General features: G+C 36.3%; 3 protein-coding genes across 9 annotated transcripts; 1 reads left to right on the top strand and 2 right to left on the bottom strand.

Moving 5' to 3' along the window:
- Position 1: 1 nt before the first annotated feature.
- cskmt (citrate synthase lysine methyltransferase) lies at positions 2–2,874 on the top strand. Its single transcript, XM_051115816.1, has 2 exons — positions 2–144; positions 1,912–2,874. Exons 1-2 carry the CDS (start codon positions 60–62, stop codon positions 2,619–2,621), a joined length of 795 nt encoding a protein of 264 aa, XP_050971773.1. The 5' UTR covers positions 2–59; the 3' UTR covers positions 2,622–2,874.
- A 26-nt stretch (positions 2,875–2,900) lies between these two features.
- On the bottom strand, positions 2,901–7,344 carry fam113 (family with sequence similarity 113). 2 transcript variants are annotated; one of them, XM_051115813.1, is made up of 10 exons: positions 7,198–7,344; positions 7,019–7,108; positions 6,845–6,924; positions 5,768–6,000; positions 5,518–5,668; positions 5,184–5,418; positions 4,812–4,895; positions 3,562–3,624; positions 3,264–3,413; positions 2,901–3,166 (listed from the first exon to the last, which is right to left on the bottom strand). In XM_051115813.1, exons 2-10 carry the CDS (start codon positions 7,089–7,091, stop codon positions 3,054–3,056), a joined length of 1,182 nt encoding a protein of 393 aa, XP_050971770.1. In that variant the 5' UTR covers positions 7,092–7,108; positions 7,198–7,344; the 3' UTR covers positions 2,901–3,053. The 2 variants fall into 2 exon arrangements, with proteins under 2 accessions (XP_050971770.1, XP_050971771.1); XM_051115814.1 differs by having other exon boundaries at positions 7,019–7,112; positions 7,198–7,333.
- A 656-nt stretch (positions 7,345–8,000) lies between these two features.
- Positions 8,001–23,547, bottom strand: LOC127168819 (uncharacterized). 6 transcript variants are annotated; one of them, XM_051115903.1, is made up of 21 exons: positions 23,375–23,547; positions 21,762–22,165; positions 19,067–20,738; positions 18,670–18,945; positions 18,152–18,541; positions 17,626–18,051; positions 16,958–17,227; positions 16,564–16,818; positions 16,221–16,466; positions 15,859–16,116; positions 15,440–15,748; positions 15,072–15,341; positions 14,858–14,941; positions 14,474–14,630; positions 13,414–13,478; positions 13,105–13,316; positions 9,524–9,780; positions 9,324–9,437; positions 8,969–9,140; positions 8,846–8,890; positions 8,001–8,754 (listed from the first exon to the last, which is right to left on the bottom strand). In XM_051115903.1, the coding sequence occupies exons 2-21, from the start codon at positions 22,114–22,116 to the stop codon at positions 8,453–8,455; spliced, it is 6,135 nt and encodes a 2,044-aa protein (XP_050971860.1). In that variant the 5' UTR covers positions 22,117–22,165; positions 23,375–23,547; the 3' UTR covers positions 8,001–8,452. The 6 variants fall into 6 exon arrangements, 5 of the variants coding, with proteins under 5 accessions (XP_050971860.1, XP_050971862.1, XP_050971861.1 ...); XM_051115905.1 differs by having other exon boundaries at positions 20,371–20,738; XM_051115904.1 differs by having other exon boundaries at positions 21,762–22,137.
- Between the last annotated feature and the right edge of the window lie 242 nt (positions 23,548–23,789).

The following is a 23,789-nucleotide window of genomic DNA, read 5'->3' as shown; positions in this document are numbered from 1 at the left end:
ACACATGCTACCAGTGCTTTGTTTTATACGGAATACCTTTACTTAGCTGGGTTTTTAAAATGTTATTTACAAGACTTGCAGTGCCGCTGAGGAGTCTTCAAAAGCTGACCAAGGCACACAGATGGCATCATACTAGTTTGACAAGTTAGTATATATATATACTAAATTATTACATGTTAACCTGTTAAATACTTGTATCTAACATGTTTTAACTAATGCGTTAACACCGCATGCGCAAACAAAATTGCTAAATTGATTACCACAGAGACAGAACGACACGCGACATAATCTGAAAATCACGCCCACAGGGGCGGGGCGGCCAATCCAACGCTCTCCATTGACTTTGTATTGCGGGAAGCTGGCTCATTGTCATTTCTGACTTATAACAAAAGAACAGAACAATGTCTAAAAGTTGCTATGTGACAAGGTGAACAGTAAACAAGCTAAAACCCCAGAACTATTGTTTTATAAGCTGGCGACCCGAAAAACGAGCGTTTAAGGACACAAAAATAGAGCGCAACGAGCCATATTACTCGGAGAACTACGCCCACTGGAGGGAAACTCAATAGCGACAAGAAACAATCATTATTTTTAACCATATGAAAGGATTATTTCACCACCCTATGTAAACCTGAGAGGAGGTATATTGAGAAACGAAATTTTATTGGCCTATGTCAGTGTTTCTTTTCCTTACCTTCGTTTTGCTAGTGAAATTATCCAACTGAATGGCTCAACGTGAAATACCCTCACATTCACAACTATTTGTGTTCTTAAACGCTCGATTTTTGGATCGACAGCTTATAAAAACGTAAAAGTTTTTTTTTTTTAGCTTGTTTACTATACGCATTGTCACATAACGGCTTTTAGACATTGTTCTGATTTTGTTATAAGTCAGAAGTGACAGGGAGGTGTCCGTGCCAATTACCTTGTGGTTAGTGCGCCGACATATATATATATATAGCACAGCTGTGCTCGCGGCGACCCGAGTTCGAATCCCGTCTAGGGGTTGTGGCTAGAAGGGATACAGCTCTGACCGGAAACTAACAATGAAATGAATTATTTTACCAATTGGATTGTGTTTTTTTAACGTCTACACCTACCCCAACCCTACACTTAGCCCTTACTATAATACAAAAACAGTTTTATTGTTGCACAGTGTGACAAAAGATTGATGTGCGCATGCCAGAGTTGTATCTACCCTTAACTTTGCCGATCCCGTTCCCCTCGCTCTGCCCAGTACTTTCCTGTCATCTCTCTACTGTCCTGTCCATTAAAGCACAAAAATGCCCAAAAATATAACTTAAAAAAAAAAAAAAGAAATTACAAGGAGGCAGCTTCCCGCAATACAAAGTCAATGAGCATTGTGGGCATGGCCTAAATGTCTCTGTCGTTTCTTAAACAGAAGGCTGATCCTACTTTATAATATTAAGTTATAAATTTGACCATTATTCTTAGTGAAGCGTAAATTGTTGTAGTATGCTTATGACTTGCGAATGTAATGCTCAGTTAACTAAAATAAACCAGGCCTGATGACGTATGCAACCTGCAAATGCGACCTCTGGAGGATGCAGCTTCCATTTGAGAAACGGCCTCTATTTCCAAACAGGTTTCCAAACAGTTGCCTGCCATTGGTCGAACAAACAAATGTCCCCGCCCAAGTTTCACGCTATTGGGAGAGACGCACCTCAAAGGTTTCTAATTGGCTAATACGCCCACGCATTAATTCCGCTATGCTGTGTCTAGTAGGGCTGTCAAAAAGAAAGAGGCGTTTTCTCAGAACAACTATTTCAGATATTTGTCAGATAGTGGTTAAAATCACTTACAACATCTTTAAAAATACTTATTGTAAATTATGGAATAAATATTGTGTATTTTTGTTCGAAATTCTAACTACTTGCAACTTGTTTACAGATGAGTTGATTGAAAACATGGACAAAAAAGCCACTTGGGACAGATTCTACACAGAAAATGGAAGCAAAGGCCAATTCAAAAATTTTGAGTGGTTCTTCGGGTTTCACTCAGTCAAGGACTTCATTCTCCCTGTACTTCAAACCATGTCTCATTCCCACAGTGGCCCATTGAACATCCTGGACATGGGTTGTGGCACATCCGCATTAGGACCTTGTATCCACAGAACCTCTCCGTGTGCTGTGAAGGTCACCTGTGCTGATATCTCTCCAGTTGCAGTGAAACTTATGCAGAAGCACACTGATTCAACATCAGTACAGCCATGTAACCCATCCTCTGCTCTTGCCTTTCTGGAGCTGGACTGCACACAGCTGAGAGGATATTTTGGGGCCAGAAGCCTGGACTTGATATTGGACAAAGGTACTACGGATGCTTTAGTTAGGTCTAAAGAAGGTCAAGTAAAGGCTGGAGAGATAGTGAGGCAATGCTTACAGGTGCTGAAGCCCTCAGGTAGCCTCCTGCAGTTTTCAGATGAGGATCCTGATGCAAGGCTTGTATGGCTTGAGAGAGAAGTGAGAAGAGCTGAACCAGCAGCTGATGTAGGAGTTCAAGAGGTGGGAGAATTGAGAGGGGTCAGCTATTTTTGCTATCAGATTTCTCCTCGTACTTCTGAAAAGGTGTCCAAGTCTTTGTACAAAAATATTGAACACTGATAGCATAATCTTTTTTTGTTTTACACAATGTACTTGCATCAGATGAACAGGAAACACTTTAACAATTTTACGACTTTGGTAAAAAAAAAAAAAAAAAAAGTTTATTTCAAAATTAAAAAGAAATGTTTTGTCCCGTGGTACTTAATTTTTCCCATCAGTGGCAAATCAGTTACAATACCACATTGCAGTGTTTTTGTATCAACAGAATCATAATACATTGAAAGGCTCTATAAACAAGCATCACTTATAAGAATATAGGAACAAAGGACATATTTCAGTGCTTAATAAACATGTACAGCCAAAACAACAAGGCCTGTAATTCAGGGGTGTATAATTGCTATGAAAAATAGGTGTATTTTTACATTAAAGGCTTAAAAGAACTGGTTCTGGAACAGTGCATCATATTATGGCCACTGAGTTAGTAAGGTCGATTTAGTATCTGTACGGCCTCTCTCGTGTGTAAGGTCTATATTGCCTTCTATTTCTGGGTCTCATCACCAAGTTGTTCATTTGCCAGTAGGGGGCAGCAGCTGAATTGTTAATGCCTTAAAAACAAATAATCAAATTTTTAGTACAATATTACATTAAATATAATACATTAAGATACAGATGGTTAGAGAAACATTTTAAAGAAATCTGTACCTCTATAGAAGGGCTCCCTTTCGAAGCTCTGGTATCCTGCTGTTAGGTGTGGAGGTATACTGTCATTACAGAACTGTGCACCATAGCTGTTGAACTGTGAGCCAAAGCCATCGAATTGCCTCATCATCTGGCCTTGTGTCCAGGCTGGACCTGGAAGTTGAAAGTAAAAACTGTCACTTTCATATTAGCAAAATAATCAAACATGACTGACTTGTACAATTAGTTGTTATAAAATAATCATTATGAGAATTACTATGTTGGTTAAGTGAATTTCCTAAAGGGGTGGTTTGATTGTTACCATTGTTGTAGTGGATGGCGGGCATCGCAGGTGGGTTAAAGGCTCTCTCATTGCTGTACTGACCTGTTAAAAGGCATGTTTTGTTTATTTCGGCAAAATAAATTTGTTGCACAAATTGCACACACACACACACACACACACACATACATATATATACATATACATGTACACACACACACACAATCATTCAACATTAAAAAGTTTTGAACATTTTTAATGTTTTTTAAAGAATTCTCTTCTGCTCACCAAGCCTGCATTTATTTGATACAAAATACAATGAAATATTTTAACTGTTTAAAACAGCTGCTTTCTATTTAAAAATAATTCAGCATCATTACTCCAGTCTTCAGTGTCACATGATCCTTCAGAAATCATTCTAATATGCTGATTTGCTGTTCAAGAAACATTTTATCAATATTTAAAACAGGTGAGTATTTTTTTCAGGATTCTTTGATGAATAGAAAGATCCAAAGATCAGCATTTATCTGCAATAAAACGCTTTCCCAACATTATACAGTATACCTTTCAAATGTTATATATATTAAAAATTTTTTTTTTTGAAAAATTGAAAAAAAAAAAAAAAAAAAAAAAAAAAACTGAAAAAGCCTACCTGAAAAACTATGTGCAAGTGTACCTAGGACAAAAGCACTGGCTGCTCTCAGATTCTGTGTGCAAATCTCACTGAATTATTACAATTACTAGCAAAAATAATGTTTGGAAATGTAAACTGATATTTCCTACTGACAAATAACTGGATTAAAGTTTTTTGGTTAGGTAAAATACTAGCGGCCCAAGACTTTTCCACAGTAGTGTATCTATTTATTTATATATATAAAACATAAAAATTTGGGGATATAAAAAAAGGCTTAATTTATTTGATCAAAAATACAATAAGAACACAAACATATGTATGAAATGTTACAATTTCAAATAACGGTTTTATTATATTTTAAACCGTAATTTATTCCTGTGATGGAAAAATCTGATTTTTTTATTATTTTTTTATAATACTAGTTACTTGATAGAAATCATTTTTATATGCTAATTTGGTGTTCAAAAAACATTTATTATTATTACCAGCTGTGCTGCTTAATAATTTGAAGGAAATTATAATGATGTTTCATGATTGTTTGATAAACTGCCAAAAGGAATTTAATGCAACCTTATTAAAAATCTATTCATTCTCCAAAAAGGAAAAAAAAAAAAAAAAAAAAAAAAAAAAAAAAAAAAAGTAATGTACAGTAGTGTACCTTGATAGCGAGCTGGAGCACTTGCAGTAGCAGTCTTCCAAGTGTGGTTTTCATGTAATTGTGGGTGATCTGCCTTAAGCTGGTCTGCAAGAAAAGAAAGAATTTAAATGGGTGACAATGTTCTTTGTACTCTTAAGTCATTAATAAACAAAAATGTGATTATTTGAACTGTTTTGTTGGTACAGAGTGACACCAGAAAAAAAACAAAACAAAAAAAAAAAACAAAAAAAAAAAAAAAAAAAAAAAAAAAAAAATATTCTTTTAATTCAAGGACCCAACCAAAATCCAACACACTTTCAAAATCATAGAAACTTATTTTGCACCTTTCTGCCACAGCTAACCAGTGACACCAACTCAACCTGCATTTCTCACCAAGATTTGGCAGCTCCACTCCCCATGCCTGTGCTACATGCTCCAGTAGCAGGCATGTGATTTGTCGGTGGGCGACGGCATTCCAGTGGACACCATCCTTCATGCGGTGTTGCAGGCTAAAGCGAAACTGGAAGTGCAGGTCCAGCACATCAAAGCCGTACTGATTGGCAAGAGTAGCTCCAAAGTAGTTCGCTTCGATGACATCAAATCTTAATGTGGGACCCATGTGTTGGATCTGAATTTGTGGGAAGATGAAAAAGTTGTGGATTATTGATTTTCATCATCACGGTTTATGAAGGTTCATTCTCTACCATACGTTTTTTTTGCAACCCACCTCTGGGACCAAGAATCCCCCGACTATCTTCTTTCCCAGTGGCATGGTCATATTCCACAACACTAGGCTTTCTGCAGGCAACATGGCCTTTAGTCTACTGAAGAACTTGTTTAGGTTCTCACGGTATTCCGCAGCCCATTCACGGCTGTACCTGTACATTGCAGTAAAATATGTTATGTTAATCGAAAAATAATTATGACATTCCAAATATCTTATGGCTGTAAAAAGCTGCAAAGAAGAGCACTCCCACCTCGACACATCCCATACACAAGAGTTGACGATAACCACGTCTGGTTTCAAGCCTCTCTCAAAATCTGCCAAAATGCTCTCCATGTAGCGTGAAAAAACACGCGTGACAAAATAAAAGCGGATCAGGTGGTGATCTGTTCTGTACTGCCTCACTTCCTTGTAAGCGGTGCCGTTATTCATTTCGGCAAGTCTGCCGCCTTCAACAAGGCAATCTTCCTCGAACGAAAACTCACCCTGGGAAATATGGAAAAAATGGATGCATCAGGCATTGCTTAATATATACTGGAAGAAGGAAAGTTCCTATTCTTCTCACGGTTACTACAGAAGTAACAATATTCACAGCAGCTTCATGTTTTCCTTTATTCACACATTTGTTTTAGTGTAGTTGGTTATATGAAATAAAAATAATCAAAAACGGTACATTAGAGTGTTTTGAAAAAATTTCCACCTTTTTTTTCCCCTAAGAATGGGCGCAGCCATTTGTAAATTTTACGTGTCAAGCTTCCGGTCTCATCCGCATCCAGCTATTTTCAGCTGTACAAAATAGCTTGTTTAATAGCAAAATAGCTGTTTGATATTGCAAATAAGTGGGTCTTGCCATATTATTTTAATGTATTGTCTTACTTATGAGCACACCTGTTTGTAGTGCAAACAGCTTTAATTTTTACTGCACGTGGTTACTCTTGTCATCATTTCTCTAATGAACCGGAAGTCTCGCCCATAGGCTTACTTCTGCGTTGAAGAATAAGGTGGATAGATAGCTGAACTTTTGGACATGGAATCTGGTCTTCAGATGGTCAACCAACTATAATGTCCCAAAAACCAACCTAACAACCCTAATAGGCCAGCTGGTACTGTAGCTGGTTTGTTGCTGGTCCAAGATAGTCTACCAGTTTACACAAGCTAATGACCAACAGCTATATGGACCAGCTAGAAGTCAGACAGGCCTACCATATTCCAAAAAAGCACCATCTTAATCTTAATTTACAAACAAAATAACTTAATTTATTGAACATGTACATTTTATGATTTGTAAAAAGAGACATACAACTAATAAAACACGAATACCGATACTGACCTTGCTTTTCAACTGTGATAAGCTTAAATAAGCATCTCTCCTTAACATGAGGACCAAGTCCTTGTAAACGGAGCGCTGGACTAGAGAGAGAGAGAGAGAAAAAAAAAACAGTCTTATTACAAATCACAAAGACCATTATTATCACAATGCAGATTAATTTTTCGAAGTGCTCACTCGAGTCTCCTATTACCACGACGAATTTGTTGTGTAGCAACTGATTTTGTATGCGCTGACTGACAGGCCTCATCGTGGATATAACGTTACCTGTCTCAATTAAAATCACAGTAATCAACTGAAAAACAAACTTTGTGCTAACAAACAACAAAACGATATGATATGAAAGGTTTTCAAACCTTTAAGCTTGGATTACTAATATCAAACGACCAAGCCGTACGTGAACCAACTTCGTTAACAAGGATAAATTGCGCGTCGTAATGAGATTCCTGCAGCTGTGAAGAAAAGTGAGTTATTGCTCCCCTCGCGGTTAATATGGACAAAACATGACAATTGGAACGGTGACTTCCTGTGTAAACTCGGTTTAACCCCAGTGATCTATTTAACCTACAAAAGAGGAACATTTTCAGCAGAGAAACACAATACAAAATATATATTATACAGAACACAAGTGTAACTCGGTGTAAACACTGTACTAATGTACGTATGTCTGTGTTGCCTGCATTTATTTAATCCAAAGTACAGCAACTAAAAGTACAGCAACTGAAATAAAAATATTTTTATTTCAGACTGTTAGACTGTTTTCTATCTGAATATATTTTAAAATGTAATTTATTCCTGAACATCATTACTCTAGTCACGTGATCCTTCGAAATCATTCTAACATTCTGATTTGCTGCTCCAAAAATGTATATTATTATTATTAATTCTAAGTAGAATTCTTTGATGAACAAAGTTCAGAAGAACAAAAACAATCAGATAAACGCTGAATTACAATTACAGAATTACAGTGATGTTCAATGTGGCTCTTTTTTAAGTTTCTCTAAAGTCTAAGTTCTAAGTCTGTTCATTTCAATATTTACATATTTTTTTATGCAGTTTTATGCAAACAAGCAATGCTGGTTTCTGTAGATCTCATGCGACTGCAGCAGAAGTTAGAAGACAAATAATCTTTACATGATTTAAAATTAAACGTTCCTTTCATCAAAGTTTTATTGTTCACTGATTGTAAGTTGATTCCACTTTCATCAACAAATATTACACATTTCTGAAGATCATTTGTGATATATTCGGACATATGATTCTCATATAAACAAATAACAGGCAGGAACAACTCATTGTCATAATTACAGTACAGTTAATTGAAGCACTTCTCATGATACTGCTTCCTTAGGATGAAATGCTTCTCATTTGTAAATGATTTAATACTCTGAATTAAAGCATCAGTTAAATAAATACAGTGTATGAACGTGGACATCTATACAAATGTACAAAATTAATTACAAAACCACATATACAGGTGTACTTAGAATTTACAGGTAAAATACAACCAAACAACAGTCTTTCAAGGCTTGATCTCTTGTTGAATGTTAATAAAAAGTGCTTTTATGCTGAGGTCTGTCTACAAAAGGATTGAAAAGTCTGTGATACGCTCTAACCCACAAGGTCAACGTGTCTCACATATGGCTTTAGTCGGTCTGTCACAAAATCATCATTGCGAGGTAGCTTCTCCATGAATGCATGTATGGCTTTCACTGATTCTTCGAATCCCCATGTCTCAACAGCCAAATTCGCCAACTCACACCTTTCTTTTGCTTCTTCAAGCCTCACTGAACGAATGGGAACTCTTTCCGCAGTGTGCTTCATTAAATACTTCAGCTTCTTGAAGTGCTCAGTACTAAGATCCTCCATGATTTCACAAAGAACAGATATCCAGCTTTTACTAGTTAGGTTTACTAGACACACAGATAGACAAATAATTATCAGGCATTTTATAAAATGATGCATTTTGTCGAGATCAATGAACTTCAACAAAAATTATGGTACCTTGAATGTTCTCACTTGTGTGTGATCTCACTTGTGCGTAATTATCTACAGTTATACAAGAAAACAAAACATTTATTTATGCTTTTTACAGTGTACAAAAATGTTACCAAAATGTCTAATTACCTGTGTTTTTCTTGAGAATTATCCAACGCCTCCATGCATTTTTGAAATTAATAGTATCGCTTTCCTTTATTTTAAGTTGAATTTTAATTCGCAGTTCAGTCACATCCTTATCTAAGAAGACCTCAAATGTAGGATGGTAATTACCAGCGTGCAAGGGTTCAAATCGTTTTTCCTAAACAATACAAAAAAAAAAAACATAATACACAAAAAAGGTGTAAAGCTTTTTCTAATGTTAGTAAAATTCTCTGTGCCAATTGAGGTCATGTTTAGCTTCACAGTGTGATAAACAACTTTTTGCTGAAAACAGATGTGGATAAGCAAATGTCTGGGAGAAACAATCTCTGAATTCACTTACCTTTGGTTGGACTCTTTGGGCTTTTTTTGAGTTCAGAGTGTACTTTGCATTTATCTGTAGTTTGCAGTCAGAGCTGGTTTGGATGAATTGATATTCTTGTTGCTGTTCTTTAATCTGCTGCCCAAACAAGACTATGAGTGATGTTTCTACAGAATGACCTCTACAAAAATAAAATGAGTACAAATTAAAGGTTACCAGACCTCAGAGAGTGGGACATTACTTGGCAATAGAAAAACCCATAGCCTTTGCTGTGTCTGTGAAATATCAGGTTCCCGGAACAGCAGCACCTGGCCATTGATGATTTTGTTGTTTTGATCATTCTCATGCACAATGCCATACTTAGATAACCTACAGACATTTACAGCTATGTGTGTTCTTGAAATTTTATTTGGAGATAGGAATTCCCGGGTGTCCTTGTTGTGTATATGCACAACAGAAAGATTTCCAATTGCATCGACTGTGGATGGAAGATAAAGGGTAAAAAGAGACAAAAAGCCAATAAGGTTTTATAATGAGGTTGCTTAAAAACACTTGGTATTGGAATTGCACTGTGTTAATGTTTTTTCTGCTCATCAAGAAACTTTTCTTTGACAAAAACTAGATTTTAATCCATCAAAACACTAATTTGATGCAAAACAAGATGAATATTGTGTTCAAATCCTAGTCAAAGCCATGTAAGGCACATATGTCCTTTGTGTAAAGTTGTCACACTGTTAATTATATTTTATTCAATACTGAAAATAACCAATAAAAATCATCCCATTTAAATGTAAAATAATATGCAATATTACTTAAAGGAGAAGTCCACTTCCAGAACAACAATTCACAAATAATTTACTCACCCCTTGTCATCCAAGAGGTTCATGTCTTTCTGACTTCGGGGGAATTCTACTTTCCTTCTTTTGAGGTAAGCATTTCAGGATTTTTCTCCATATAATGGACTTCATTGGTGCCCAGATTTTGAACTTCCAAAATGCAGTTTAAATGCAGCTTCAAAACAATCCCAGACTAGAGGGTGACACGGGAGTGGATTTTCAAATCTCTCCCGTCCCACTCCCACAAAAAAAAATCCCATCCCATCCCAATCCCACGAAAAAACTGGGAAAAAATCCCGTCCCGTCCCAATCCCGGAAGAATGACTCCCATTCCCTCCCACTCCCGTATTATGTGTTTTTTTTTTTTTTTGGCTAGAATCTGCCAGTTACAGTAAAGAATACAGTACAGATCACAGTATGCCCGTAACTTTTTTTTTTTTACATTAGTTGAATAAAAATGCAAAATTTTGTTTATTATTATTATTATTATTATTGAACTGAAAGCCATCTTAAACAAATGCACAGTGTGCATTGCACACACATTAAATTTCACGTAAATCATTCATGCAGACACACGTTTCCTATTTTAATTGGTCCATTTGAAAGTAGACATTTCACTCTATAGATACATTCTTCATGTCTCTAAAGCAAGTATACACGGAGTTTCGAAGTGACGCGCTCAAGTTCACAGAGACAGACGGCAGAAAGCTCGTCCTTTTTGCTTTAATTTGTTTACAAAAGCGCAACGTTTCCTTGTTTTTCTGAGTGCACACAAATAAACGTTGAGTCTTTACAAATTCGAAAGATGCCTATCACTCTTATCTGTATGACCCGAAAATGACGGTATTTTAAGAGCAAGTGAGCGCACCGGCGCCTCTGTCATGCAGTACCGCGCTACTATTCGGCTTCCACACTCACACAGACACTTCAAAAGCGCACATTTTTCTAGGTTAACATTAGATTGAGCGGCTATGTAAACTTGCTACTACATACATCTTTCAGATGAAAAGCAATATGGTCGATGAATGATAGGTGAGCATTTGGATGTCCTGCTGTATTACCAGTCGTTAACGATCTGGGGCCAGTTGCATAAACTTAGCCTCTATGTTAAGACAGTGTCTTAAGAACTATTTTGACCAACTAGCAGTTAACTAAGGGGTAATCAATCATGTATTTTGGATTCAACTTAGACTCATCTAAGTTTTTGTGTAACCGAATTTTACAAATTTTGACCAGTCTTATAGAAAGAAATTAGATGACTAACTTTTAAGACTAGTCTAAACCTTTTATGCAACTGGCCCCTGTCCGTCATGAACTCACTTGCTTAACCAGCCACACCAAAGCATACAGAAGGAGAGAATAAAGAGACGGGTCAACTAGAATTAAGTTCAAAATTACAATATATATATAAAAGGTATATTTGTCTGTAAAGTTGGGTTTCATAGCGTTACGATTCCCGGTCCCGCCCACTCCCGCTGACATTTTTTCCTGTTCCGTCCCAATCCTGTGATTATTAGTGATTTTGTTTCCCATCCCGCGGGATTCCCGAAAAAATGTCAGCCTCTATCCCAGACAACAAAGAAGGGTCTTATCTAGCAAAACAATCAATCATTTTTTTCAGAAAATAAAAATTTGTATACTTTTTAAGCACAAAAGCTCGTGTAGCACAGGTTCTGGGATGCACGTTCACGATGCGCGGAACTACAGACCCAGTGCTTACAAAGCAAATGCACAAAGACTAAGAAAGTGCAAGCAAGTCAAACGCTGTTTACAAACAAAAAGCTACGATGTCGCACAATTCTGAAGTTGTAGGAGAAAAAAAAAAAAAAAAAAAAAGATGGAGTTTTTCGCCATACTCTACCTTTTTGAGTCGGAGTACACAGACAATGAACTTAGACGTGATCGTAGTAGTGATGGGAAGTTTGGCTCATTTTACCGACTCAGACCTTTGAGTCTCGTTCAGCAAAATGAACAAATCTTTTTTAATCATTTCGTTACTTTTAGTAAATTATAATTAAAATGTTACGTGTTACTTCCCTAACACATCTACTGCTTAGAAACAGAAAAGATTAATTCATTGTTTACCTGGGTCTTTAGTCTATGATTAGCTCACCTCACCTCTTTTCTGACAAGTTTTTGGGTTTGAGTCATTCATTCATCATGTGACAGCACCATAAGCTTAACCAATGCAGTGTGAGCCGGAAAATAATTGATTAGTTCATCTCTCAAGTCTTCCGGTTCGAGTTGTTCGTTCATCAAGTGACAGCCTCATAAGATAAACGAACGACTCGAAAAACCTGAAGACTCGAAACAGGTGAACTAATTCCAGTACAGAACCTAATAGGATGTTGCGCATGTGCAACTGAACTAATCACTCCCTGAGACGACTCGTCCTTCCTGAGTCACATTAAGGATTTGCTCAAAATGAACAAATCATTCAAGAATGACCCATCACTAATTTGTAGCGTTGTGGACGTGCATCCCAGAGCCTGTGCTACACAAGCTTTTGTGCTTAAAAAGTATACACATTTTTATTTTTCCCAAAAAATGACATTGTTTTGCTAGAGAAGACCCTTCTTCCTCGGATGGGATCGTTTAGAGTCATTTGAAGCTGCATTTAAACTACATTTCGGAAGTTTAAAATCGGGGCACCAATGAAGTCCATTATATGGAGAAAAATCCTGAAATGCTTTCCTCAAAAACCATAATTTCTTATGACTGAAGACAGAAAGACATGAACATCTTGGATGACAAGGGGGTGAGTAAATTATTTGTAAATTGTTGTTCTGGAAGTGGAGTTCTCCTTTAATTCTTGTGTGTGCTTTACATTTTTAGTTAAACTCTGTGCATCATTCGACAGGTTTGAAAACCACTGCTCTATAAAATAATTGAAATATTCATAACATGTAGTCTACTAGTAACATTACACATAGGACATCCATTCATTAACATGCATTATCATTTACCGTGTGTCTCACAGTGTGGAAGGTGAAGTTCATAAATTTCTCCTAAAGGGGCTTTGATATCAAACAGAGGTCCAGCAGGCTCATAGCGAGTGTTGATGAGGAGATGCATGTCCCAGTGAACTACACTGTACTCTACACATCCACTTCCTTTCAATCCAAACACTAGCCTCGTTGCGCTGCACATGAAAAGGCCTTCTGTTTTCCATTGAAACCTGCAAGACAATAAAAAAAAATCATTTGAGAAACTATTCAGGTCATATTTATTATAAATAGAAGCCATACTGGAAAGATAAAAACAAATTTACTGACCTATAGGATATCTTGCCTTTATTTACTGCTACTTCAGGCTCAAACGTCTTTGTGGGATCTTCTGTCTACAATATAAGATGGTTAAAATGTTTTAAATGACTAACAAGATTATGAAATAATACACCTTTTTGATGGGTCATTGATTACTGATAGAAAGAACTGAGAAATAGTAACAAAAAAAGCACAGTTTTGCTCATCTGGCTGTGCATGATTGTCTTGAAACCCATCTGCTTTTGGCATTACATGCTAATCTTTAAAGTGAAATAGATCTGTGCTTTTCTCGCTTGTATTCTAATTACCCTATTTATCAGTTGGAAATTTTCACTCTCTTCACCCTGCATCTTAACTTAAGGTGACACACACTGTAAAAAACAATTTGTTGAGTCAACTTAAAATAATTTGTAACCTGGCTGCCTTAAAATTTTAAGTTCAGTCAACTCAAAAAAGTTTATTTAACTTGAAATGTTAAATTATACTAAGTGACAACTTAGATATTTGAGTTGAATCAGCTTAACATTTTAAGGCAGCTGGGTTACTTACCCATCTGTTAAGTTCAGCAAACACAAATATCTAAGTTGTTACTTAGTACAACTTAACATCTTAAGTTGACTAAACTTATTTTAGTTGACTGAACTTAAAATTTTAAGGCAGCAGGGTAACAAATTATTTTAAGCTGACTCAACAAATTGTGTTTTTTATTTTTTACAGTGCAAAGATCCACAATCCCTAAACTACTTGGCATACATTGCTGACAGCTAACCCAGCATGGGCACACTTTATCTCCCAACTTTAAAAAAGATTTAGGTCCCCTTCCTACCACATTACCCTTATGTTTGCAAATGGCATTTTATTTATATCCACTTTTCATAAAACAAAAACATAATTCCTTTATCTTTACCCTACTAATAATTTAGGCTTTTGCTAGCTCATAACTGATCTATTAAATCTCTCTGTGCTGGTCAAACTGCATATGACGTACAACCTTTTCAGAATGCTGTTTAAAATATCTGAACACTCTCACAAACACAACACAAAAGTAACAAACTCTTAGTACCAGTACCTTAACAAAAGTACTGATCTCGCTTTTTGATCTCAAATCTTTTGTGATGTGATGATTGTGTGATGGTTGGATGCATCTTCTTTTATCAGCCTTTTGGGTTTCAAAACGTGCATCTTCCACCAGGAGGCCCATTTCTGTTATTTGGTTGTCACAAAGGCTATTGAATAAAGATGATCAAGAATTGAATTCTGTTTAACATATCAGAACAAACCAAAATTCTGATTAAACAAACACACTGTGTTAATGTGTTTAAATAAGTGTGACATCCAAAATATTTAGGTTGTACACCTGTGATAAGGACAATTGAAATTAACCTATTATATGTTTTTTACCAGAGCATATTGTGATAGCTGCACCCAATATGAAATTTAACACTATAATCACCATATGGTCTTTGTGAAACTGTTTTCCTCTAAGGCTTGGTGGAATCTCAGCACACCTTTGTCAGTTATGTCATTTCCAGTAAGGCTGAAAAAAAAACAAGATGTTAGGAGTTAAGAAATCAAAAATCATATAGTTTAAATAAAGACATGGACAGCAGCTTTTACAAAACAGCCTAGTCTTTAATTTAATATCTGATAAGTCCATGAATACTCACTCTAAAACCATAATTTTGTGAAGGTGAGGGAGCAAAAGATCCAAGCATGCATCTGTGATCTGACAATAGCTGAGATTAAGATGTATAAGATCCTCTTTTTCATCCAAGACTAACTGCAGAGACTCACATGTACGATAGTTAAGAGAAGTGTCACTGAGGTCCAGCTCTTTTCCAAGAGCTTTGGAAAGTGATGATGCCCATTGCAAAGACATAGCCATGGGGGCATTGGAAATCAAGGTTAAAAGCTGACAAAGAAGACTTTTGTCTAAGCTGTAAGACAAGTTTTTGCAAACTAATCATTTAATCATCTGAATATATAACAACAAAAATAATTATCTTAATTTTTGTAAAAATGTATGAAGACTCACTGAAGATGCACTTTGTGCAGAACAGGAAACAGAATCTCAAGTGCAGAATCATCTGCTTGGCAGTTGTATAAAATTAATTCTGTGTAACAGGTTGATGTTTTAATGGCGGAAGAAATGGCTGTAAAATCCATACGACTCATGATTAAAAGATCCCCATTCTCTTGACCAAATCGACCACTGCCGAGGGAAGAATTGCAGGAGAAGTCCAGTTTGTGGTTCAGTGCAATCAAGAGGGAAGACACCGGATATCCTTGTTTTTCCATGTTCTTAAAGGCATGAAGAAAACTCAACAACAGCTTTCTATCAACCCTAGTCCAAAAGTACAACAGTAGTGTAAGACAATAAGTTTACTGAGCAATGCAAAAATTATGCAAAACATTTTAAATGTAAGCTGAACAAAACTTATTTGAGCACATTACCTCAGTTCAGAAACTCTGTGCAGAAGTTTGACAATGCTGTCAGTCTCACTGTTTGTTATGGCAGAGTTCACCAGGTTGAGCTTAACACCATCACTATAGTGCAAGGCAAAACAGAGGGCTTTGCAGTCGGTTGAATCCAACTCTCTCATGCAGAGGTTAATCAGGTTAGCTGAAGATTTGACTAATTTCACAATCTGATGACCTGCACGGTTTTGATATATCTCTTTTAGTGCAGCCCTGACAAACCGTGGGCTTATCCTGCATTATTAGGAAAGAATTATTTTAGAACATCTGATGCTAACAACACCATAAACTGTGGATATGAATTCATATGTTAAACTATACACAAATAAAGACCTTGCCTTTTAAAGCAGACTTTGTCCAGTACAGCAAGAAGGCTCGGAACTTTCAGGATATTAAATCTGCCCTCTGCAAGGTCCAGTGTCACTTGGATTCTGGTGCCCTGAATTAGATCAAATAAAACTTCCCAGGACAAACTGCAAGGTGATAAATCACCATCAATTTTCTCCAGGAACAACTGTGTCAAATTTTCATCTTGAGCATCATACACATTTTCTGCCAGTTGTTGCAGAGTGCCTTTATCAAATCTGTTGTCACAGAATTCTTATTAATATACATTTTTTTCCAAGTAAATAAAAATATTTAGAAAAAAAAGTACATATTTCACAACGGAATCACACTTACTTAATGGACAAAGGACCCTGATGACACAGCAGACAAATGAGCCAGTGAGGCTCAATTTTAAATTCAGAAAGGTTCAAGTTGCGGACTCTCCAGACGCTAAGGAGAGAAGTTAGGTTACTTAATAGCTGGCAAAGTGCTCTCTCTGGTAGATGGGACTTAGTCAAAACCAAAGACAGCTCTTCCACAGTTACAGCATTTATTTCTTTATCTGACATGACCAGTCTTGCAAGCTTCACAGTTGCTATTTCATTTAATCTGGAGGAAAAAAAAAAAGAAAAAAAAAAAAAAAAAAAAGAGTAATATAAAATAAAATAAACAAAAATAGAAAAAAGTAAGCGTACTTGGTCAGAACACTGAAATTTGTGCAATGAATTTCCATCATAAAAATGATTACCTCAAGGTTTGAAGCTTTTTCACATTTGAAAAGAGGTAGGTACAACCTTGAGAAGAGATCTTTTGTGGAAGAAGACTGAGGGAGATGTCCTCCTCTTTGTCCAGCAGCTCAAAAACACTGCCAACAGCTTTGCAGAGGCGACTTGGCAGCATGTCTATCAAAGAAATGCTAAAACCAAGGGATCTTAAAAGCTCTGCAATCTGTTTTGGATTCCATTCACTGTCTGCTGAAAGGACTTCACACACAGACTGGAAAAATCGCTCATCACAGCTATAGAGAGATTGCAAGTTGCATGTAAAGTTACTACACAAATCAAACAAGAAAATGCAAGGAAGAATTTATTCAATAATTATGTCTCATACAAAAATATGACCATTTAAATAGTCCAGCAAAAAATGAAAATGCTGTCATCTTTAACGTACCCTCATGTTGTTTCACACCTGCATGACTTACTTTCTTCAAAAGAAAATAGTTTTTATAAATAGCTCAGTCATTTGTCTATACAATGCAAGTATATTCCAATTTGGTTATCAACATTCTACAAAAGAAATAAAGTCATACAGGTGAATAAACTCTGACAGAATTTTCATTTTTGGATTAACCATCTCTTTTAAACTGCCAAATGAAGCATCATGCATTTTTAATTTTGTATTAGCAAATCAACTCACCAAAGATGTGAAATGTAGGGTAAACAGTTTAGGAAACTCTTAAGATTTTCTCTTTCATACAACCAGCTTGTGAGCTCCACAGATTTTGTGATGGCCTGAAGCTTTAGTAGTTCAGTAAAAGCAAGAGTCTTCTCTAGTGTTTGTAGGTCCAATGTCCATACAGCAGGGGCAACCTGAAGAATGGGCTTTAATGCTGGTAGCGCTGTGTTCCATGATGAACTTTCCCTTAACTGGGTGAAGAGATCCAAAAAGAACAAGCTCTGTATGTTTTTGCTGTCTTCGGCAAAGGGAAAGGTTGAGTAGCTGCATGCCGTAGAAAGGGTTTTAAGTTTTTCCCCTCCACTTTCAGATGCAAGAATGAAGAGATCAGCAACAATCTTGGCAATTTTGTGGATGTCTTTTTGCTCTCTGAGAGCAGCACTGAACCTGTAATATTTTGAAAAATGTAAAAAAAAAAAAATAAGAAAAAAAAAAGAATTATACCCAGTTGTTTTATCACCACTATTTTAAAAAAAAAAAACCTCACCTAATTTCTGCAATGTAGGGCATACATTGTAGAATTATTTTAAGTTCACTCAGCTCATATGTGACATGATCCAGTTCAGCGGACTTCTTTAAATTTAGAACATCCATGGTTTGGAGAAGTAGTGACACTGGTGGGTTTGAAGGCTGAACAACCCAGGTAGGTGGCAATGCATAGAAAACAGGTTGCAAAACTGGAAGAACATCTATGTTCTTAGCATGTTCATGCAGTTTTAACAAGAATTTACACAGTTCATCAAAGTTTTCTCTTTGATTGTTGCTGCAAACAGACAGCAGTTTCCTAACACATCGTTGACCTGTCTCCATTTCATAAATAGCTCCTTGAAGAAAGAGCTCTGTTTCTATAGCTACTTTAAATTGATGGGGGAAAATCCTACAAACAAAAGAGAAAAAACTGAATATATGTGAATTAATATGTGAATGTGAAGTTAAAAATAAATAAAAAATGAATGAATTAATGAATAAATAAATAAATAAATAAATAAATGTAACTGATTGTACCTAATGGTTGCAATATTGGGTAAGTTCTCAAAAATTGCATTCTGCAAAGGTCTGGTTATGACGTCTTCATTTACATGCAGAAAAAGATGAACACTCATCTCTGATCTCTTATTTTTAAGGACTTCTCCTATCCTTTGAAACACTTTTTGGTCTAGTGTTTTAAGTAGAGAGAGATGCATTTCAAAGCTGAATAAGCTAAGCAAGCTATCAAAATCTGAAAACTGGCTTGCTTCAAGAGCCACCCTCCACATTTGAGATTTCAACATGCTTGTTGCCCTAGGAGTAAAAAAACGTGAAGAAAAAAAATTGGTAAACATCATATAATTTTTGTAATTGCTACATACTCCTGAAAGAGAGTACCTATTTGTTTCAACAGCCATAACTAATCTTCTTGTACCTGAGAAATTTCAGATTTTTCAATGAGCTTAGAAGTAGTTTCAAGCCGGTGTCAGTAATGCTACAATCTGTGAGATCCAGATCAATATTCCTATGCACAGCTTGATTGACCACATAGGATATTATACAGCACTGGTAAGGATCAAGTGTTTGGTCCTCTAAATTAAGCTCATACTGGACCTTTTCCAGGAAGAGTCGGCATGCCTCAGGAGACTGATACTCATAAAGGCATCGACTCACAAATAGGATGTCGTCAGCTTCCACAGACTGCTCCCAATTGCCTTCTTGATTCTGTTCTTTTGTGTAAAGGAAAGTATCTATAATCTGTTGAAAGTGCTTAACACGTGTGGCTTCTATCTGTTCTACTGGGACCAAACACTTTATGAGCTCAACTACATTGTCGGAGAGAAGGCCAGACAAAAATGACATGATATATTTAAGGTATTTTCCATCTTCCTCATTTTGGCATTGATCCAGTACACAGGAGATCTTGTCAGGATATAAAACTAGATAGAGAGCTGCCCAAAACTCTTGCATTGTATTATGCAGGAATGCATACACTTTGCAGGTGGTTGTGGACGGGTTACAGAATTGCTTTGTTAAGAAAGCATTTTGCACAGGCTTATCTTCATGATCCAAAACTGTTAGGTTCACTGTCCTTGCTTGCATTGCTTGATAGGAGGCTAAAGCTAAGTTTATGACGTCCCACTTGTGGTCTTTAATGTACTTATCCATGTGCTCCACATCTTGGTGTCCGTGTTGTTTCATGCAAAAGCGAAAAATTCGGACATACATCTCAGTAACTGTAAATGGCTTATTCCTGGGTTCAGTAGGACTTACTGAAATGCAGGCAGCTACTATGAAAGCATACAATGGCACAGAGCATAAACTAAACAATTCCGGGTTTTCCAAAGCACCAGTGTCATCTGTTGTTCCCAGCATCCACTTAAAGTATTCATAGATGGACTTATGATTAAAGCCCTGAACCTCCACTCGATAAGACCGCCAGTCTGACAGGTAACCTGTATCCTCAGCTTCTGGTCTGCAAGTGGTCAAGACCTTTGCATCTTTTAGAAATTCTTTCTCCATAACCTGTTTAATCACAGAGTTTCCAACCACATCCATGATACCATCAAAAATTATAACAACATTCTCTGAATTGCTCTCAATATTTTCCAGGACTTGATCAGATGCTTCATCTGGGGATGTGTACTTTTGAAAAAGAAGATCCTTCAAGGTTTGAGGATATGGACACTGAGAGAAGACTCTCATTAGAGGCTCATCAAAATAAAACATGTAACTCACTGGAATGTTTTTCTCTTCAGTCCAGAGTCGAAGTATCTCCAGTGCAACTGTTGTCTTGCCCACTCCAGGTTTTCCGACAAGCAGGATGCTTTTCTCATCATTCATTAGTAAGTCTTTGGGAGACAACATTTTCTTGTCTGTTGGAATGTAGGTCTTGAGTTTCTTTGAACGAGATTTCTTGGATCCCTTGGTCTTCTTAAGCTTTGCAATTGTACTACAATCTGTGTCCATAACGAGGGGTATGTACATGAAGGGTTTTCTTTTTCGCGCATTTTTTAAGAAATTCATGCTTTGGTTCCATTTATCATCCAGTATTTGTCTTGCTTTCCATCTCAAAAGGCCCTGGTATATGGTACAAGGATCTGAATCTGGAAAATATATTTAAAAAAAAAAATCCTTCATAGATCTACAACAGTGCAGTGAAAACTAGTGCACAATTCTCTGATAAAATGTGTATTGTATTGAAATGAATGCTTCAAAAGGTCAATCAAAATAGACTCAACTTACTTGTCAACAAATGACATTTAGAAAAAAACATGGTGTTTGTTTAGCATTGTCTGTTTCCATATTCCTTAAATTCTGAGACTTCATTGATCGACAAAGGTGTTTGACACCTTATTTATTATTATGCACGGTTATTATGCTTGTCTTGTCTTGCTCTGCCTGAACTGTTTTCTCAAACGCTTGTCTTGTCTTGCTCTGCCTGAACTGTTTTTTTCCAGTTCATGACAGTTATGGTATGTCGAAAAATTCCCATCTCATGTTCTCCCTAAATGTCAAAATAGTCTTATATCGCTGTTTTACCTTTTTTGTTAAGGGTGTTTGACCTTCTTTGCATGTTCACTTTGCACAGACTGGGTTGGTACTTCTGCAGTGATGTAGGATGATTTTGAAATGATTTTTGAAGTTGAGGGAGAAAATACGATTGGAGTTTTTCAACATACCCTAACTGTCTTGAACCATAATACACAGAGTTCAGGGAGAGCAAGACAAGACGAGCGTTTGAGATTAAAAAGTATTTAAATTGTATTTTTTTTTATATAAAAATAACCAATCATTTCACTAGATAACACCCTTCTTCCTCGGCTTGGATCTTTACAGCTGCATTTAAACTGCATTTTGGAAGTTCAAAATCGGGGCACCATAGCAGTCCATTATATGGAGAAAAATCCTGAAATGTTTTCCTCAAAAACATAATTTCTTTACGTTTTTAAGGCATGAACATCTTGGATGATTATCTGTAAATTTTTGTTTTTGATGTGGACTTCTCCTTTAACTATATGCCTTTGATTAAATAAATGTATTAATAAAACTAAAGATACGAATAAACATACACTTATCTTGACACAATAAGAAGAAGAAAATACAGAAATCCTGTGTTTGTTACCCACCTGTTTTGTTTGCTGTCTGAGATTGTGGTTCATCCTGGAAGGAGAAGCAACTAATCCAGTGATGTAAATCTGGAGACACCAAACCAGGTCTTGGAAATACTTCAAATCTTTTTTTGTCAAGAATTTTCAAAAACTTATAGCATGATTCTTCTCCTTTAGAAATAACTATGTCAAGTATGATTTTTATCTTATCCTGACTATTTTCTGCAGATTCAATTGAATTAAGCTCATGGCTTTCTAAGAATTCACACTCATTTAGGGCTTTAATTACAGGATCACAGTTTAAACGAGATCCAATTAGCAGATTTCGTCCATTTCCTAGGAATTCCTGTGCAGATTGCTCGGTGCTCGCCATCCTGTAAATTCTGCTCTGCTCCTGTGATAATCACATTTTCAGAGATTAGCTGCGAGGAAGGGGTAAAAAAAAAAAAAAAAAAAAAAAGACAGTGTTTAGAAATTACTAGTCTAAGTTTTATACAAAAGAAAATGATTCAAAATAATTAAAACTGAAAATTGAAAGCACACATCTTTATTTAATTTTTGTTTTAAAATGTAAAATCATTTAAGAAATAATTTTCTCTGCACATACAGGCTTTGCTTTATGCATTTCGTCAGAGTTGAAATCAGGTACATATAAATGTAAGGAAACTCAATTTCCGGAACCATGTCCATGGACCTTTCTTTGGTAATTTCAAAAAATCCATATGCCTTTAATTCAAGCAGACAATAATTTGTTAACTCACATTTTCCCCTACTAGAAACTGCCAAGTTGCAGGATGTTCTGCATCTCAGTCCAACAACATTTATGGGACAGTTCATGTCAGATTTTGTTACTAATGTTATTTAAAGGCATGTAGGTCAAACAGTTTTAAAAGTTTTACAGTTTCCCTGTTCAAGTGAACAGGGCTTATATCTGAATGCTTAAAATACCTGCCTGGAGGTATTGCAAAAAGAGACTTCCCTTGAAAGGCACTTTGCCCCACCCCACTACTAACCCTAACCTCAATGAGGCTATAATCTCCACAATCTTCCAGTCTGAGACTGCTAACCTGAAATTTGCTTTGGTGTAAACTTCAAAAACAGATCAACGATGAGTCTAAAACTGTTTAATGTTGAAAATTAGTCAATAAGCTTTGGATTCATTATTTGTTAAGCCTTTCCCCCAGTTTATTCAGAGCAGTGAAGCCTCTCCTTTATTGACATCCATTCAAAAAAAAAAAAAAAAATTAAGGTAAATAAAAATAAAAAGAATGTGTTGGAACGATGATGTCATGTTTTGGTTATGTAAGAACTTCATATTGAATATTAATAATGCCATCTTGCATTGTTAAAATACATTAATATGTATATTCTACCTGATGCGTGTTGAAATACGTGCAATGTATGGTTTAGAACAGATTATTTTTAAGTGTTAATATGGCACCAATTCGGTGGAATGGCCAAACTACAATGAGTAATTAACAAAACAGTAAAAAGTAACGATAATGGGACACAGAAAGTCAACACAAGTGTTGAACACTGCGAGTTACACTTCAAAAATGCATCAATTTCTAACCTAGCAGTAGTGTAAAACATGGCGCAAAGCCAACACCGAAAGTCTCCCGTCTACTGACCTTGTTCAGCGCATCACTTCAGACTCGTACAAATAAAAATCCTTCCAGACGACACGGAGGTTTGTAAAGCCATCCATGGACAATATCTGCTCTCCATCGGGAGTTTCATATCCCATGAGGGCTACAGTACTGCCGCAGTCCTAAAAGGCATACTTCTCGTCTTTTCAGCTGTTTGTTCATAATCATAGGTTAACGTCTAATTTCCGGGGTGCGTCACTTCAACGCCTTTCGACTTGAGGGTGGCGATAACGATTTCTTTCATTTTCGGTTAGAGCAGGTAGAGATCACTTTGGAGTAACTTTCCTGTTTAGAAAGTCATGGCTAACAGGAGTTAATTTGATTGACGGTTAGCTTATAATATGTGAAAATGTTTTATGTGTTAAAATGTACACAGCAGACCTTAATATTTTCCAAT

This window comes from Labeo rohita, chromosome 7 (genome assembly GCF_022985175.1).
Source record: "Labeo rohita strain BAU-BD-2019 chromosome 7, IGBB_LRoh.1.0, whole genome shotgun sequence".
NCBI lineage: Eukaryota > Metazoa > Chordata > Actinopteri > Cypriniformes > Cyprinidae > Labeo > Labeo rohita.
The sequence above is the reverse complement of the archived record's forward strand: the minus strand, read 5'-3'. Positions and strand labels throughout refer to the sequence as shown.